The following is a 19,678-nucleotide window of genomic DNA, read 5'->3' on the forward strand; positions in this document are numbered from 1 at the left end:
GCATAGTCTGAATCTGTGTACCCAAGTACACGAATGTCTCCTCTACCAAAGCAAATGCACATCTCCTTGGTACCCTTCATGTACCTCATGATGCACTTAACGGCCTCCCAATGCCTCTTTCCTGGATTAGCCATATACCGGCTAACAACTCCCATTGCAAATGCAATGTCTGGTCTAGTAGCTATCATAGCATACATAAGACTCCCAACCGCTAATGCATAAGGAACCTTGGCCATCATGGCCCTTTCCTCATCTGATTTGGGACTATTTGTATGACTCAATTTCACATATGGAGGCAATGGAGTACTCACTGCCTTCCCCCCCTCCATATTGAAATGCTGCAATACTTTTGTAACATACTCCTTTTGTGAAAGCCAAAGGAGTTTCCTACTCCGATCACATGTGATGCGCATACCAAGAATATGACCTGCAAGTCCCAAATCCTTCATATCAAAGGCCTCATGCAACTTGGCATGTAAGGCATCTAGCTCATAAGTATTCTTGCTAGCCAATAGCATATCATCCACATATAGTGCCAGGATTATCAGGCTATTATCCTTAGCCCTTTTAGTGTAGAGGCAGTGATCAATTTCACTCCTTCTAAAACCCTGGGACCGAATGAAAGCATCAAACTTCTGATACCATTCTCTAGGCACTTGCTTAAGACCATAGAGACTCTTCTTCAACTTGCAAACTAAATGCTCTTTGCCCTTTTCTTCAAAGCCTTCCGGCTGCACCATGTAAATTTCCTCATGCAAATCCCCATGCAAGAAGGCTGTCTTGACATCCATCTGCATAAGCTCCATATCCTATGCTGCCACTAGTCCAAGCATGCATCTAAGTGTGGTCATCTTCACAACCGGAGAGAATATCTCATCAAAGTCCACACCCTTCTCTTGCTTGAACCCTTTAGCGACCAAACGGGCCTTGTACCTAGGCACATCATCACCTGTGACCTTCATCTTGTAGACCCATTTACATAGCAATGCTTTCTTTCCATGTGGCAAAGAAACCAAGTCCCAAGTATTATTCTTCATAAGTGAACTCATCTCTAATTGCATAGCATACTCCCACTTGCATTGATCCTCATGCATCATAGCCTCTTTGTAGCAAGAAGGCTCCCCGCAATCAGTAAGCATCACATAGTCTACTCTTGGAACAAACCTATCAGGCGGTCTAGACACTCTAGATGATTTTCTCAAGAGCATTTCAACTTGTTGTCCCACCTGCATATCAGCCACATTTAGCTCATCATTTCCACTAATAGATGATCCATCATCTACCCTTGATTGTATACATGTGGGACTACTTGGTGGTACCATTTCTTGCACATTTGGTGCATGGACAGCTTGCTGTCTATCAACATATGCAAGTGGATTCACATCCTGGAAAGTGATTCTCCTCATTTCCACATCCCTCATGGGTGCCTTATGTATCTTCTTCTCATTGAAGACTACATCATGGCTGCGTATGATCTTCTTTGCTTCTGGATCCTAGAGACGATAGCCCATCTCTCCACTTTCACCATAACCCAAAAAGATGCATTTCCTAGACTTAGGATCTAGCTTCTTTCGAAGCTCTTTTGGCACATGTGCATATGCCTCACATCCAAATATACGCAAATGAGAGTAAGAAGGCTTCTTGCCACTCCATGCCTCTTTAGGAATACCACCATCCAAACTCTTACTAGGTGATCTATTGATCACATGCACTGCAATCTTCATTGCCTCAGCCCAAAAACCACCAGAAAGACTTGCATTGGAAAGCATGCATTGCAACCTTTCTTGAATGGTACGGTTCATCTTTTCTGCAACTGGATTCTGCTCTAGAATACGAGGGGATGTGAGCTCCCTCTTAATCCGAGGTGTATCACAGAAATGCTGAAAGTCATGAGAGAGATACTCTCCACCATTTTCAGTCCATAGGCATTTAAGCATTCTACCTAAACTAATTCTCAACCAAGGCCAGCCATTTCTGAAATACCTGGAACACATCACTCTTCCGAGCTATAGCATAAGCCCACACTTTCCTAGTTGCATCATCAATGAATGTCACATAGTATTCAGCCCCGCCTAATGATCGTGTAGGCATGGGACCACATACGTCTGAATGCACCAAATCAATCTTTTCAAACTCTTTCTTTCCCCTTCTTTTATGGGCTGATTTAGTCTGCTTCCCATAGAGACAGTGCTCACAAAATTCAAAATCAGAGAAACTCAAATGTGGTACATAACCCAGATGGCATAAGAGTTTCATTCCATTCTAGCTCATGTGCCCCAACTTGCAATGCCACAAAGAAGTGCTTGGCTGCTCGGTTATTGTAACAACATGATCAAATACCCCTGATACATGTAAGGGTCCCACACTTGGCACCCCTGGCCAAAAGCATAGAGCCCTTCTGAATTTTCCAACTTTGAAAGCCAAAAGTGGTGTGAAAACCAGCATCATCTAGCTAACCCACTGAAATAAGACTCTTGGTCAACTTAGGCACATGTCTCACATTTTTCAAAATAAATGCAGACCCCTTTGCAAAAGAAAACTTTATGTCACCTACTCCTACTATGTCACATGCATAGTCATTTCCAAGATGCACACAACCTGTCTTTCCACTGTCATAAGTGGAGAACCATTCCCTATGGGGAGTAACATGGAATGAAGCACCAGAATCCAAAATCCAATCCTAGGAATAGGCATCATCTGAAGTGGTAAACAACTCTGCAGATAAACTAGATATGAAGAGAACATCATTGTCACTATCATGTGTGACTGCATTGATCTCCTCGATCTTCACTTTTCCTTTATCCTCCCTTGGACTCTCTTCCTTTTGATTTGCACCCTAATTTGCATTCTTTTTCTTATCCTTTTGCTCTCTTTTCAGCTTCTAGCAATCCTTTTTCATATGGCCCTTCTTGCCACAGTGGTAACACTCAATGTTCCGTGCCCTGGATTTGCTATGAGACTTCCCTCTTTCTTGGGACTTCCCCCCGAACTGTGATCTGCCCCTTTGCACATTTAAGGCTGCATCCTGCTTGTTGCCATCCATAGACTTCTGTCTAATCTCCTCGGCCAACAAGCTACCCACAACATCATCAAATTTCAGTACTCCACTAGGTGCAGAGTTACTGACAGCTGTACGGAAGGTATCCCATGAGGAGGGCATGAGGATGGCAATGAACATAAGAGAAATATTGCCTTAGTCTCCGCATCAAAATTCATCTTTTGAGCCTAAAGCTGGCTGAAAATAATATTCAATTCATTCAAGTGAGAAGCAATGGAGACCCCTTCCTTCATCTGTAGCTCAAACAACCTCTCATGAGGTAAACTTTATTAGAGGCAGTTTCCTTTTCATAAGTGGCACACAGTTTCTTCCACAAATATTCCATAGTCTGCTCATTTACTACTGTGAAATAAACTGACTCTGCAAGATGAAGTTTAATAGTAGACTTTGCTAATGCATCCAACTCATTCCAATCATTCTCAGACATATTTGCAGGCTTAGCTTCAATCCCTACCAAGGGTTTAATCTGCTTCTTTTGAATAAGCACATCCCTTATCTGTTCTTTCCACAAAGAAAAGTTTGTCCCATCAAACTTTTTAATGTTGAAAAACTCCTTTTCAGACATGGAAGAGGATGCCATGATGCAAATAAAGCAAAATCCCAAATGCTAGTACCTGTAAGAGAGAATCACACCAAATACCAGGTGCACCCAAATGTGTATGCCACAATAGAGTGAAATATCACCAAAACTCATGTCTCAAAGCATCTGACTCAGGTGCATATACTATGCATCCATATGAGCAAATTTGGCCCAAAAGAAAATGCCAACTACAATGGCAATCCAAAATGCCAATAAGTGCCAAATGACTCAAGCATAAACACCATCCACTAGCATATGCATTAATAATATCTCATCCAAGAGAGCATAGCACTATCAATGCATCACCTGCAATGTGTTAAAGCTGTCCCTCAGCATAAAATAGCATCCATGTGCAATGCGTCCATAAAAATAGCATCCCACAAGCCAATTCGGGCCTATCAGCGCATCCAATAAGGACCGCAATGCATCCAAATGGCCTATAAATCATCCACTGCAACCCAATGCATACCACGAATGAGCGCACACTGCTCAAACTGCAACCAAAGTGATCTACATAAGGTATGCTCAAGAAATCATAGTCCCACGGTAATGACCGCTACTGAAAATAGAACCTGAGATGCCTCAAAACATGGGCGCCATTGCATAATCGGACTCAGCAAGAAAATCTGCAAATATCTCTCTTCTGTTGGAACTCCAAAATCCCAACCGATGAGTGAGAAATGGGAGTCAACACTTATCCATTGCCATGTGGCATAAATCTAAGGTTTCAAAACCTTACAATGAAAAATGCATAACAGAGAGACGAAATCGAATACACAGAGGATCTATAACTCTGAAAATCCTCCACCGAATTGTGTAAGAACTGAGAGGTAGGGGTTTTTGGGCATCCGGAACGCAATGGGATAGACGGTTTTGGAAACCGTGGTCTCAATCACTAGGTCCAACACACCGACTGAAAAACGTTTTTGGAAATAGAGCTATTTGTAAACTCCATCGGAGTGCAAATGATGAGCAACATAGAAGTTTTAGGACCTCTTGAGTCCACCAGAACTAACAAATCTACAAATGGTTGCTCCAAACTTGAGTTCCAACACCTGGGCAGAAAAACGTAGAAACTAACACAGTGAGTCAGAAATCCAATGAAATGATCCTAGATTCAAGAATGAAGGTGTTTCCAAGCTCTTGAAGTGAAGTGGACACCAAAAGCAAGCAATAGTTGCCTCTACAAGTCAATACGGAGTCTCTGTCATCGAACAAAACAGGGAAAAGCTCAAAAATTGACTTTTTCTTTGAAAACACTTAACAGGCTCTCAAAACCACTTCGCAAAACCAAAGTGACTTTTCCAAAGGTTCCTCCAAGGTCTCTACACACTCGGATGCAAGTAAAGTCACCCACAAAGCTTCCCATAGAGCTACTGAGCTTCAAGCATTCACACACGCTCAGCTAGATCACCCGGGCTCTGATACCAGTTGAGAGTGCTCTCAACGGAAGCAAGATCGGAAGAGGGAGAGAGAGAAACAGAGAGCCACACAAGTTTTGGTGGGTTTAGAACTACCCTAATCTTCTTTTTCATTTATTTATAGATGTGTTTGAGTATTGTACATAACCGGGGTAAAGGCACAGTGACCTTTAACCCCCACATGACCAAGGTATTGGCAATTTAAAAGCCTAATCCAAATGACACCCATATCAACTGTACCAAAAAATTATTAGTAATTTGACATATATGGGGCGAGTAGAGCCCATATCTTCTCGAAGCCATCGAATCAAGGACCATAAGGGAATCACCACAATTAATACAAGACCAATTAGGTCTTAAGCATAGTCCACATGCAAGGAAACTACAAGGATCCCCAAGGGAATGTATGTGTGTGTGTGTGTGTGTGTGTGTGGCCCACCCCCAACCCAAAGAGTAATACCACATGGTGGGGAGTAAGCCCACCATGGGAACTTACTCCCCACCTACTGATAATAAGTGAATAAAAGTGGATATGTATGATAAGTGTCAAAATAAAAAATGATTCCAATAGTAAATGTATAAACCACTTCTACAAAATCGATATAAAGGTTAGTAAAAACTAAGGCGGATAAAAACATGGCTAGGGATTTTCCATGCTAAAGAATTATCCAATGGATGTTAATTAATTATATGGCACCAGCCCAACCAAATAGCTAGAAAATCAAAGTGTGTGTTTAGATTAATAAGTTCCATCAATAATTGAGCCATACAATTAATTCCATCAATTGGATAAAAAGTTTTTTTTTAAGGGAAACATATAAGAAAAAAATGTTTAAGACATCTAAGTTGAAAAATGCAATTACCAAAGTTTGCGAAAAAATTCAACAAAATTAAGAATTTTCAATAATATTGAGTTTGACAATCACGATATTGAAAAGAGATGTCGAATCCTCAAGTAGTCCACGTTTTGAGGTCAGGGGCCACTTACCTGCCACCATCCAAACAAACTAGATGTTAGAACATCATAGTTATAATTGGGTAGACAAGTAATGCCTATTTTCCCCACTTTTTATTGCTTTACCTAGGAATATAGACAACCATATGGATTCTTAGATTATATATACATATATATAGATATATAAAGTTTAAGTCACAAGTGGACTAAGGAGAAAATGAGTGCATGGGTTGAGAAGGGCTTAGTGAAGGTATGGGAGGATTAGTGTGCTTTGTGTATGGGTTGATTAATAAGATAGTTAATGGAGAGATTTCACGGGGGCTTACTTAAAAGAATAATTCATAGTTGGGGAAGTATACATGTGTGTGTGTGTGTGTGTGTGTGTGTGTGTGTGTGTGGCCCACCCCCAACCCGAGAGTAAGACCACATGGTGGGGAGTAAGCCCACCATGTGGAACTTACTCCCCACCTATTGATAATAATTGAATAAAATTGGATCTGTATGATAAGTGTCAAAATGAAAAGATGATTTCAATAGTAAATGCATAAATTACATCTGCAAAATAGATATAAAAGTTAGTAAAAAATAAGGTGGGTCACAAAATGACTAGGGATTATCTATGCTAAAGAATTATGGACAATGGATGTGAATTAACTGTATGGCACTAGCCCGACCAAAGGCTAGTTGGGAAATCAAAGTGTGTGTTTAGATTAAAACATTCCATCAATAATTGAGCCATACAATTAATTCCATCAAATGGATAAAAAGTAGAAAAAGGAAAACATATAACGAAAAAATGTTTGAGACATCTAAGTTGAAAAATGCAACAACTAGAGTTTGCAAAAATTTCAAACAAAATTAAGAATTTTTAATAATATTGAGTTTGACAAACATAATATTGAAAATCCTCAAGTAGCAGTCCAAGTTTCGAGGTCAGGGTCCACTTACTTGCCACCATCCAAACAAACTAGGTGTTAGAACATCATAGTTATGTTTGGGTAGATAGGTAATGCCTGTTTTCCCTAGCTTGCTGTCGCTCTACCTAGGAATATAGACAACCATATGGATTCTTAGATAATTACAAAAATTTTAAGTCACACGTGGAGTAAGGAACAAATGAGTACTTGGGTTGAGAAGGGATTAGAGGAGGTATGGGACGATTAGTGGGCTTGTTGTCTGGGGTGGTCAAGAAGAGAGTGTAAAGGGGAGGTTTCATGGGGGTACATAAAATAATAATTCGTAGTTGGGGAAGTATCCATGTGTGTGTGTGTGTGTGTGTGTGTAAAGAAACAAGATTCTATGTGTGTGAGATACATTTACTAATCAAAATTATTATTTGTGCATGCGTGCATGCATGTGTGTGTGTGTGTGTGTCCTTATGAGAGCTATAAGGTGACTCTTATTTAATGTGTCTAAAAGTCAAGCATGCAATACAAGCATGGAAGAAAAGATTATCACATAAACATGAATATTCACAAAAAGTGACTTTAATAGGTGCATTAATTTACGATGGTGGATAATATGTACTACTTCACTACCATATGTACTCTATATAATCAAGTTCAAAATTTTTCATCTATTAGGCATTATTAATGTGGCTTTATGAAAGTTATTAGTGACTTCAAACCTTTGTAATTACCTAATTATTAAATCATTACATGGAATTCTTATGCTATAAAATGCTTATGTGACTTTGGATGAAAGTACGATGTGATTTTATTCTTTATTTAGTGTTAACATGGCCTAGCACCACCCAAAGTCATGTTGTGTGATTGTACACTTCCATCAAATAAAACATGAGTTTTACTTGCCTATGACTGACATTGAGCTACTCTATGGTATACATCTTCACATTTTAAAAGCTAAGAAATTAGTGTATAATGACAAGTCTCCTACTAGCCATCTCATTTAAATGTACGTTGAACTTGCTCATGGAATGAAGATATGCAAGGATCCCCATGATTTACCACATTGCCTACCAAGAACTTGAATTGTCTACTAGATTTCCTTTAGAAGTCACCCTTAAGTTGATAAATCAACAAGGTTGGAAGGGGCATTCATGGAAGAAAAGGTGATGAGTTAACCATTGAGAAAGTCTATGAGAGGTGGTACTAAGTGACATAGGCAAAGACAAATCCAAATAGGTTATAAGGGGAGAATGTGAGGCAAAATGTGTGCCCATCATAAGTGATGAAGGATTGGGGATGCATCTAAATGTTTCAACTCGTGCGCATTCAAAGGCTTGCCCAACACAGAGGGGAGGGGCGAGGGGCAAAGGGGGTAAGGGAAGGGGGGGGGGTCAGGGGTCACTTTGTGAAAACCCCATATAGCACGTGCAATCAAGGGGTATTTTAACATATGCACTTTTATAATCTATATACACCCCTTACGTAATTTTTGACATGATAAAACTATCCCTTTATGTACGGAAACTTTCACTTTTTTTATGTAAAAGCCCCTTACATATATATATTTTATGTAACTCCATAAAAATATAAAACCCCATATAGCACGTGCAATCAAGGGGTACCTTAAAAACCTCATACCTATGCATTTTTATAACCTATACACACCCCTTATGTAATTTTTAATATGATAAAAGTATCCCTTTATGTATGGAATCTTTTACTTTTGAAATTTAAAAACCCCTTACGTATATATATTTGATGTAACTCCATAGAAATATAAAACCCCATATAGCACATGCAATCAAGGGGTACTTTTAAACCCCCCTACCTACGCATTTTTATAACCTATATACACCCCTTACATAGTTTTTGACATGATAAAAGTATCCCTTCGCATTCAATGCACCATGGGAAGGCATGTGCAACTCTACTCTGTAAACACCCTTAGGGTGGGTTGAGATGGGGGTGGCGACATCACCTTCATCGGTGGGGCGGGCATTGGTTCGCAAGTGTGTCGAGGATTCTGTGTCCAATAAATAATGCAGTAGTGGAGTAGTCAAATGCTTACGATGTTGGTTCATTTGCCTAGATCTAAACATCCCAGAAGGCATCCATCCACCGCCGTAGAGGAGTTTTGACTGTGGTCGTTGTGGTTTGAACTAGGCGATAGTGTGTAGGAGAAGAGTGTTCTCACCTACACTTATTTGGATCTCTTACAAATTCCTCAAGTGGAGCCGTTTTCGCATAACACACCACCCTTAGAATCTATCTACTAATCTCCTTCTACTACTCGCATCATGCTAATAGAACCCCATTCGCACCTCGAATGAAAATGGATTAATTAATTAATCGCTTCTTTGCATCTACCGATTCAACCAAAGCTCGAGGGATCAAATTATTCCGCTCACCACTCACGCTTCATTCCTCTCACCTCCTTGATCCCTCTCCTCTCCCCTCTCCCGCTCCCTCTACCCTCTCCCTCCCCTTCCTCCCTCTTCTCTCCCACTCTCCCTCCCCTCTCCCTTCCCTCTTCCTCCAGCAGCTCAGTGCCAGCGTGAGTATTTATAGACCTCACCCTTCTAGATTCTTCGGCTTCCAAAGACTTATGATAAATGTGGGCTTCTAGAGACTTCTAATTAATCGCGCCATAAACCTTACCTTAATGGATGCACATAGTGTTTCTCTCTCGCTGAGTGGTGGGGCTAATAAAATTTATTCGGATCTCTTAGAAATTGTCAATAAATTTCTCGATTTTGCATTAGGAGGGCTTCAAGTTTCCAATGGCCCTTGCCCGCACCCACTTCATTGGCCTCTCTCTCTCTCCCCTGCATGCCTCTTCACCTTCTCATCACGCTATCGTCGAGTCTCCTGCCTTTCTCGCCACGTCCCGCTCAAACCCCGCTCTGCTTGCTTTCTGTAATAGCCAGCATATGGGCATTACGGGAATCGGTTTTTCGGTAGATCCTCTCTGTAGGCACGCCACTCCTCCCCCTCCCCTCTCTCCTTTCTCCTTGCAGATCCGGGCAGCCCTGAAAGACGCACCACCTGCCCTTGATGCCAGCCCCCTTCATCCTCATTTCAACTTCGCTGCGTATATGCTTTGCAAGACAAGAGCCGTGAACACTGCTTTGGACAAGGCCGTGCTTCCGAGCTACCCAGAGAAACTTCATGAAGCTATGCGCTATTCTCTTCTAGGGGGCGGGAAGCGGGTGCGTCCAGCCCTTTGCATTGCGGCTTGCGAGCTGTTGGGAGGAACCGAGGACATGGCCATGCCGGCGGCCTGTTGCATAGAAATGGTGCACACCATGATTATCATCCATGACGACTTGCCATATCTGGAGAACAACGACTTGAGAAGGGGAAAGCCCACAAATCATGTGGTATATGGTGACGCCATAACGCTCCATGCGGGGGTTGCGCTTCTGTCGCGTGCTTTCGAGCATGTAACGACCGCCACCGAGGGTGTGCCTCCTGAGCGACTGCTAAGGGTGGTGGAGGATATCGGGAGAGCGATATGGACGGAACGCTGGGTGGGGGGGCAGACGGGGGACATTGTGAACGAAGGGCGGGATAGCCCTTTGGGCTTAGAAACCTTGGAGTACATTCATCTGCACAAGACTGCAGTGCTGCTGGAGTGCGCAGTGGTGTCCGGGGCGATTCTTGCGGGGGGATGCAAGGAGGAGGAGATGCAGAAGATAAGAGAGTATGCACGGTGTGTAGGGCTTCTGTTCCAAGTGGTAGACGACATTGTGGACGTTAATCAATCGTCCGAGGAGCTGGGAACAACGGCAGGCAGGGGCGGTCAGGCTGAGAAAGCTACATTTCTCAAGCTATTGGGCTTGGAGAAGGCCAGACTGCTTGTGGACGAACTGCTGTTGAAGGCAAAGGCTCAGCTCTCCTCCTTCGACAAGCTCAAGGCTGCGCCGTTACTAGGCCTGGCAGATTACATTGCTTATCGCAACATATAGCACAGCTTCGATGCAGATGTTGACGCTAAAATATAAAACTAAATTAAACTAAGGTAGCTTGATGGTGGTACATGGGAGAGAATACGCTAGTGGTACATGGGCTAATACAGCAGATGCTACTAATAAAGCAGATAAGAGGTAACTCCATGACTTAATAGTAAAGCAGATGTTGTTACTACTCATAAAGCAGATAAGGTGTAACTCCATAACTTAATACTAAAGCGTATCTCTCTCCCATGTAGCTACCACATCTATCTACATTGCATATGCATAGTGTATTTCTTCACCACCTTCGAGTGTATTTGAGTTCAACGGCTTTAGAGTTATGTTTCTCGGATTGAAGGGGCTTTATGGTTATCTGAGGGCTTTAGCATCATTGAAGGGGCTTTCGAGTCATGTTTCTCCCATTGAAGGGGCTAGTTGTCCCATTAATAAAATGTAGGGTATTGTTGCTACCTCTACTAATGAAGCTAAATACATCTCTATCAACATAGCTCTCACCAATGGTATCTAGTTTCACAACATTCTAGCTCTCTATCTAGTTTCACAACATTCTTGTTGAAGTGAAGAAACATTTGCATTAATTGCATAATAAATCTTCCATCGCCATTGCCAAGAATGTCACAAAGAATGATTAAACAAAGCACATCGACCTTAAATACCACTTTATCAAGCACCATATTGCCTAGCAGTTGCTCACACTTTGTTATGTTCTTAGTCAAGACATGATTCCGTCGCGCAAATGTGTTCACCAAATCTCTTCCAACTTGAACACATTGGACTTGAGGGGATATAAAAGATTTGATAGTTTTGGACTTATTAAGCAAGTGGCCTCTATAGTAGATGACTCTTTTAAAGCTAAGCTTTAGAGTTAAGTAGGTGTTAGCACTATTTAACTCTAGTCTAGTTCATTTACCCTAACCTACAATATAGTGGTAGGTATGATGAGGAATGAGTACTAGATTATTGGACTCGTCCTCCTCAACTAAATAACTGATCATATAATGGTGTATGCTTTAGTTTACTTTGGATCAAATGCATTCAGAATTCCTTTTGGTTTCTCTATCTATCATCCACCTCCTTCTATCTAAATTCACATATAGCTTTTGAATCAAGGCTACATTGATATTCCTTCCTCTACTTTTCAAAGTAATGAAAACGGTTAGCCACTCCTGATTCCGGTACAAATAGGATGCCCAATGGGACCCTTTGACTATAAATGTATCACTGATGACATATCTATTCGAATCCCTCCCTCTCAAAGAAAATCTAACTCTTTTGAAATCATGTTTGCCATTCATGGACTATAGGACATATCTCAGAGGTAGAATAATGTTCAACTGGCAAAGCAATGAAAGGAGTGGCTAAGTGTCTTGCTCTAAATCCTGATTAATCACACCTACTATTAGCTAATAGTGTATTCACAAGTGCAACCATATGGAAGAATTGGCTAATTGTTTTGCTCAGAGTCCCCACAAATCATAACTATTAGTTTAGTTGCTTTGTTGAGAGTCAAGCAATTTTTGTTGTGCTTTATTAGCACTATTTCTTTAGAGGGTAGTGGAGACTTGGACACTCATTCTAATTTTATGTCTTTTTAAATTATTTATTAAATTTAGTATTTTTCAAAATGCCTTTTAAAAGAAGCTCCTCCTTCTCTCCATAAATCTTTTTGATTTTCATGAAATTTGCTCTTATCTCACCTGTCTTTTGTAAGGTATGCCTCAGAGAATTCATGCTTTTCTCTTATTTGTGTATGATTTATAAGGGATTTATGCTAATGCTTGTGATGCTAGAGTGCATGTGACCAACTTTGACTTTAGACTCTTCTTTTGCCCTTTTATTACCTACTTGGTTATGTGTGGATATGAGTCTTCTTTGGTTTTAATGCTTTGATTGTGTTGTTCACCTTGATGAGACGGTTCAAATTCCAAGATTTTATCAATACACGTCAAACCTATGGGTTTAGAGATTTATCTCATCCATAATCAATTTAACATTCAAGAGTGCATAAAATGATAGAATCTCTCAAGTCAAAAAGATTCAGTAACCCACGGCTCATATAATTCACACATGCAACACGAAATGCTACCTTGCTAAGATGGGCCAACTTTCAAGGTTACTAGTACATGTCAAAGCTATCGGTTATAAATTTATCTCATGCACAATGAATTTAGCATTAAAGAGTGGATAAAATGAAAAAATTGCTCAAGTCAAACTAATTCAGTAGCCCATGGCTCATATAGTTCACAAATGCAATACAAAATGCTGCAACCTAAACAAATTCAAAATGTAAGAAAGTAATTTTGGCAATGTATCGCTCAAAAATTAATAATATGGACAAAAGATGCCCTCCTCATATGAGCCTAACGGTCTTGTTGCAAATTACTTGAAAAAAAGATTCTGAAATTAACTCAACTATAGACTTCCTAGAACAACTGCTTTGCCTCAAGACTACAAGGAGAGTAAATAAAATGACACGACTCTTGTGCAAACTATGTAGATGCACAGGCCACCACATGGGCCTTAAAAAAGACATCCATACACATGGCTAAATATAGGTGGCCCATGGAAGAGACCCTATGCATCAAGCTGACAGCCTATTTACTATTTTTTGGACAAGTGATCTATCTACTAGGGATGATCATATGCCAAATGGATTCAAATCCTCCTTTTTTGACTCAAATTAATGGGCTTTGAGAGCTAGGCGGCTAGCTTGCAGATAGAAGCAGGAATCCAAGGGAATGACATTCTCATTCTTAAAAGCATTTGGCATATGCTTGGTTGTCATTATTACTGCCTTTTGTCCTATCTACTTAGGGTATTTATAGGCCAGTACACCATGGGCACCTCCCACAGATCATGGACGGGCAAGATTGCCCGCCCCACGTCCAACCCATAGACCAGATGCATTCGATGCACCATGGGAAGGCATGTGCAACTCTAGTCTGTAAACCCCCTTAGGGTGGGTTCAGATGGGGGTGGTGACATCACCTTCATCGGCAAGGTGGGCATTGGTTCACAAGTGTATCGAGGATTCTGTGTGCAATAAAGAATGCGATAGTGGAGTAGTCAAATGCCTACAGTGTCATTTTGTCTGCCTAGATTTGAACATCCCAGAAAAGCATCCATTTGCTGCAAAGGAGTTTTGACTGTGGCCGTCATGGTTTAAACTAGGCAATAGTGTGTAGGAGAAGAGTGTTCTCACCTACACTTATTTGGATCTCTTATAAATTCCTCAAGTGGAGTCGTTTTTGCATAACACACCACCCTTAGAATCTATCTACTACTACTATATCTACTATCTACTACTACTATATCTACTATCTACTATCTACTACTATATCTACTATCTCTACTATATCTACTATCTCTGCTATATCTACTATATCTACTATCTCTACTATCTCTACTACTGCTGCTGCTGCTGCTACTACTCGCATCATGCTAATAGAACCCTATTGGCACCTCGAATGAAAATGCATTAATTAATTAATCGCTTCGCTACTTCTATCAATTCAACCAAAGCGCGAGGGATCAAATTATTCCACTCACCAGTCTCATTGAGATTAAGCTTCATTCCTCTCACCTCCCTGATCCCTCTCCTCTCCCTTCTTCTCTCCCACTCCCTCTACTATCTCCCTCCCCTTCTTCTCCCTCTCTGCTTCCTCCCTCTTCTCTCCCACTCTCCCTTCCCTCTACCTCCATCGGCTCAATGCCATCATGAGTATTTATGTGGGCTTCAAGAGACTTCTAATTAAAAGTGCCAAATCTCCTTCTACCAGGTCCTTGTTCTTGAGGTTGCAGTTGAACCAACCACTCCCCATCTGAAGGTGGATCTGATTCTTAAATTTTGGATAAGTCTTAACCCATGGCTCTAAGATTTTCCATCTCCTTCTTTCATTCCATTAACCTTCCATTTCCTCCTTCCTCCTGAAGGTGACCTTCCATCTCCTCCATTCCATTGACCTTCTATCTCCTCCTTGCCCCTAAAGCTATCTCTTGTCTTTCCACCTCCTCCCCAAAGCCTGCCTCTTGTCTTTCCACCTCCTCCCCCCTCCAAGCCTCCATGTCTTTAATGACACGTGCTTTGCACGGGCAAAGATGCATGACCATCCTCAACCACTCCCCATCTGGATCTTTGATTCTTAAATTTTGGCTAAGTCTTAACCCATGGCTCTAAGACCTTCCATTTCCTCCTTTCATTCCATTAACCTTCCATCTGCTCCTTCCTCCCGAAGGTGACCTTCCATCTCCTCCATTCCATTGACCTTCTATCTCCTCCTTGCCCCTAACCCTACTTCTTGTCTTTCCACCTCCTCCCCTTTCCAAAGAGCTCCTTCTTTGCAACACATGGTAGGCTCTTCTCCTCCAAGCTACCACATGTCCTCTCCTTTTTTGGCCCTACAAGGGTCCTTAGTGATGGATAGGTTAGTCTTTTTTCTAATGAGGCCCATCCGAGTTCCTTCAGTTCGTTTGGTCAACTTGACTAGTTTAAGTATTGGTTTAGTGGTTGTTTAAGGCTTTATAATATGCTACTAATGTCTTGTTAGGGTCAAGTTTTTTCCCTTGTGGAGGTTTTAAATGCTTTTGTCTTTTATTGGGTATCTCTCTCTAGAGATGGAGGCTCTCTTTATATCTTGTATGACACCACTCTTGCCAAAATAGCCACGTTCCCGCTTTTATTTAATGCCTCGTCCCACTTTTATGTAATATTTCCTCCACCACCACACACATACACACACACACACACACCCTTTCACCTCTTTTCTCTAGTCTCTTTCACTCATCTAGCAAGGCCAAAAATCCTAGGGAGGCTCAAAAGGAAATAACATGATAAGATAGAAGGAGAAAGACAAGCAATATCATTTAATTCGAGGATGTTTTCTTAAATAGGTAAGTATAAGATCAACATCATCTTTTTTCAGCACCCATGTCATCAATCAATTGACGCAATCTACTTTATCAATCACATAATTTCTCTTAATATCCTATGGCACCACATTTCTCAATACCACGAAGCGACTTTACACTTAGACTTATAATGACATTCCAAAAGACAGCGCCTTAGTGGGATCCCCACCATTTTTTTTTGGTGTCTGTGGTTAATAGATTAAAGATTCGAATCTCTTAGAAATTGTCAATAAATTTCTCGATTTTGCATTAGGAGGGCTTCAAGTTTCCAATGGCCCTTGCCTGCACCCACTTCATTGGCCTCTCTCATCTCCCCTACATGCCTCTTTACCTTCTCATCATGCCATCGTCGAGTCTCCTGCCTTTCTCCCCACGTCCCGCTCAAACCCTATTCTACTTGCTTTCTGTGATAGCCACCATATGGGCATTATGGGAGGCGATTTTTCAGTAGATCCTCTCTTTAGGCATGCCCTGAAAGACTCACCACCTTCCCTTGATGCCAGCCCCCTTCATCTTGATTTCAACTTCACTGCGTATATGCTTTGCAAGACAAGAGCCATGAGCGCTGCTTTGGACAAGGCTGTTCTTTCAAGCTACCTAGAGAAACTTCATGAAGCTATGCGCTATTCTCATCTAGGGGGCGGGAAGCGGGTGTGTCCAGCCCTTTGCATTGCGGCTTGCGAACTGTTGGGAGGAACTGAGGAGATGGCCATGCCGACGGCCTATTGCATAGAAATGGTGCACACCATGATTATCATCCATGACTACTTGCCATATCTGGAGAACAATGGCTTGAGAAGCAGAAATCTGACAAATCATGTGGTATATGGTACGCCATAATGCTCCATGTGGGGGTTGCGCTTATGTCGCATGCTTTCGAGCATGTAACGACTACCACCAATGGTGTGCCTTTTGAGCAACTGATAAGGGTGGTGGAGGAGCTCAAGAGAGCGATATGGGTGGAACGCTTGGTGGCGGGGCAGATGGGGGACATTGTGAGCAAAGGGCGAGATAGCCCTTTGGGCTTAGAAACCTTGGAGTACATTCATATGCACAAGACTGCAGTGCTACTAGAGTGCGTAGTGGTGTCCAGGGCAATTCTTGCAGGGGGATGCACGGAGGAGGAGATGTAGAAGATGAGAGAGTATGCACGGTGTGTAGGGCTTCTGTTCCAAGTGGTAGATGACATTGTGGACATTAATCAATCGTCACAGGAGCAAGGAACAATGCAGGTAGGGGCAATCAAGCTGAGAAAGGTACATATCTCAAGCTATTGGGCTCGGAGAAGGCCAGACTGCTTGTGGATGAATTGGTGTTGAAGGCAATGAGTAACCTGACCCATCTATAATGGGCTAGAGACCCGCTCCACTGGGTCTCCACATGGGATCTCAAAGGCCACCTTGGTAATTTGAGAATGGTATCCAAAGTTGTGTTGCCGCATGCTTTCAAGATGGCAATAAAGGTAAAGCTACTTGGTGACAAACCTTGCCCCTGCATTTGCACATTGCATTCGCACATAAAAGCCAAAGGCTTCCTCACCTTTTTCTTGTTGGACATACCCCAAGATCATTGAGAGAGGAGCGGACAAAGTGAGAGAGGAGCGGACAAAGTGAGAGAGTAAGAGGGGAGAAGAGAGAGAGAGAGAGAGAGAGAGAGAGAGAGAGAGAGAGAGAGAGAGAGAGAGAGAGAGAGAGAGAGAGAGAGGGGGGGGGGGAGAAAGAGAGAGAGAGAGGGGGGTGGGAGAAAGAGAGAGAGAAATAGAGATAGAGAGAGAGAAGTAGAGATAGGGGGGGAGAGAGAGAGCACAAAGTTATAGAGATTGAGAGAGGTGCGGACAGAGTGAGAGAGTAAGAGGGGGGAAGAGAGAGAGAGAGAGAGAGAGAGAGAGAGAGAGAGAGAGAGAGAGGAGAAAGAGAGAGAGATTATAAACTATTTATTTATATTTATACTTAAAAATATATGTATTTTTATGTATAACATATGTTTACATACATACATACATACATATATATATATAGTACTCCATTTTGTGTACATATATATTTACATAATGTGCTTAAATGGAGTATTACATAATGTGCTTAAATGGAGTACTATATATATATATGTATGTATGTATGTATGTAAACATATGTTATACATAAAAATACATATATTTTTGAGTATAAATATAAATAAATAGTTTATAATCTCTCTCTCTTTCTCCCCTCTCTCTCTCTATATATTTATTTATTTATTTATTTATTTATATACATGTACTGCTCCCACATTTTGTGTGCATATATATTTATATGTAAATATATATGTACACAAAATGTGGGAGCATTACATGTATTTAATGTGCTTAAATGGAGTACTATATATATATGTATGTATGTATGTATGTAAACATACGTTATACATAAAAATACATATATTTTTAAGTATAAATATAAATAAATAGTTTATAATCTCTCTCTCTTTCTCCCCTCTCTCTCTCTCTCTCTCTCTCTCTCTCTCTCTTCCCCCCTCTTACTCTCTACTTCTCTCTCTCTATCTCTACTTCTCTCTCTCTATCTCTACTTCTCTCTCTCTCTCTCTCCCTCTCTCTCTCTATTCATCCATCTATCTCTGTAACTTTGTGCTCTCTCTCCCCCTCCCTCTCTCTCTTTGTTTTGTGTATGTGTGTGTGTGCACACAAAATGTGGGAGCATTACATGTATTTAATGTGCTTAAATGGAGTACTATATATGTATGTATGTATGTATGTATGTAAACATACATTATACATAAAAATACATATATTTTTAAGTATAAATATAAATAAATAGTTTATACTCTCTCTCTCTCTCTCTCTCTCCCTCTCCCTCTCCCTCTCCCTCTCCCTCTCTCTCTTCCCCCCTCTTACACTCTACTTCTCTCTCTCTATCTCTACTTCTCTCTCTCTATCTCTACTTCTCTCTCTCTCTCTCTCCCTCTCTCTCTCTATTCATCTACTATCTCTGTAACTTTGTGCTCTCTCCCCCTCCCTCTCTCTCTTTGTTTTGTGTATGTGTGTGTGTGCACACAAAATGTGGGAGCATTACATGTATTTAATGTGCTTAAATGGAGTACTATATATGTATGTATGTATGTATGTAAACATACGTTATACATAAAAATACATATATTTTTAAGTATAAATATAAATAAATAGTTTATAATCTCCCTCTCCCTCTCCCCCTCCCCCTCCCCCTCCCCTCCCCCTCCCTCTCTCTCTTAAATATAAATAAATAGTTTATAATCTCCCTCTTCTATATTTTTAAGTATAAATATAAATAAATAGTTTATACTCTCTCTCTCTCTCTCTCTCCCTCTCCCTCTCTCTCTTCCCCCTCTTACTCTCTACTTCTCTCTCTCTATCTCTACTTCTCTCTCTCTATCTCTACTTCTCTCTCTCTCTCTCTCCCTCTCTCTCTCTATTCATCTATCTATCTCTGTAACTTTGTGCTCTCTCCCCCTCCCTCTCTCTCTTTGTTTTGTGTATGTGTGTGTGTGCACACAAAATGTGGGAGCATTACATGTATTTAATGTGCTTAAATGGAGTACTATATATGTATGTATGTATGTATGTAAACATACGTTATACATAAAAATACATATATTTTTAAGTATAAATAGTTTATAATCTCCCTCTCCCTCTCCCCCTCCCCCTCCCCCTCCCCTCCCCCTCCCTCTCTCTCTTAAATATAAATAAATAGTTTATAATCTCCCCCTCCCCCTCCCCCTCCCCCTCCCCCTCTCCCTCTCCCTCTCTCTCTCTCTCTCTCTCCCCCTCTCTCTCTCTCTCTCTCTCTCTCTCTCTCTCTCTACTTATCTATCTATCTCTATAACTTTGTGCTCTCTCTCCCCCTCC

General features: G+C 41.2%; 1 protein-coding gene and 1 pseudogene across 1 annotated transcript; both read left to right on the plus strand.

Annotated features, from left to right (window-relative positions):
- The first annotated feature begins 9,714 nt into the window (after nucleotides 1–9,714).
- LOC147901952 (geranylgeranyl pyrophosphate synthase 7, chloroplastic-like) lies at nucleotides 9,715–10,967 on the plus strand. Its single transcript, XM_087375088.1, has one exon. It carries the CDS (start codon nucleotides 9,853–9,855, stop codon nucleotides 10,888–10,890), a length of 1,038 nt encoding a protein of 345 aa, XP_087231214.1. The 5' UTR covers nucleotides 9,715–9,852; the 3' UTR covers nucleotides 10,891–10,967.
- A 5,266-nt stretch (nucleotides 10,968–16,233) lies between these two features.
- Nucleotides 16,234–17,152, plus strand: LOC147901953 (geranylgeranyl pyrophosphate synthase, chloroplastic-like; annotated as a pseudogene).
- Nucleotides 17,153–19,678: the final 2,526 nt, after the last annotated feature.

The sequence above is a fragment of the Dipteris shenzhenensis genome, chromosome 5 (assembly GCF_047967505.1).
Source record: "Dipteris shenzhenensis isolate YYH24624 ecotype China chromosome 5, Dip_SZ_1.0, whole genome shotgun sequence".
NCBI classification, from domain to species: domain Eukaryota; kingdom Viridiplantae; phylum Streptophyta; class Polypodiopsida; order Gleicheniales; family Dipteridaceae; genus Dipteris; species Dipteris shenzhenensis.

What these genes read in the sequence shown, in the direction of transcription:
- LOC147901952 (XM_087375088.1), top strand. Translation starts at nt 9,853, where the DNA reads ATGGGCATTACGGGAATCGGTTTTTCGGTAGATCCTCTCTGTAGGCAC.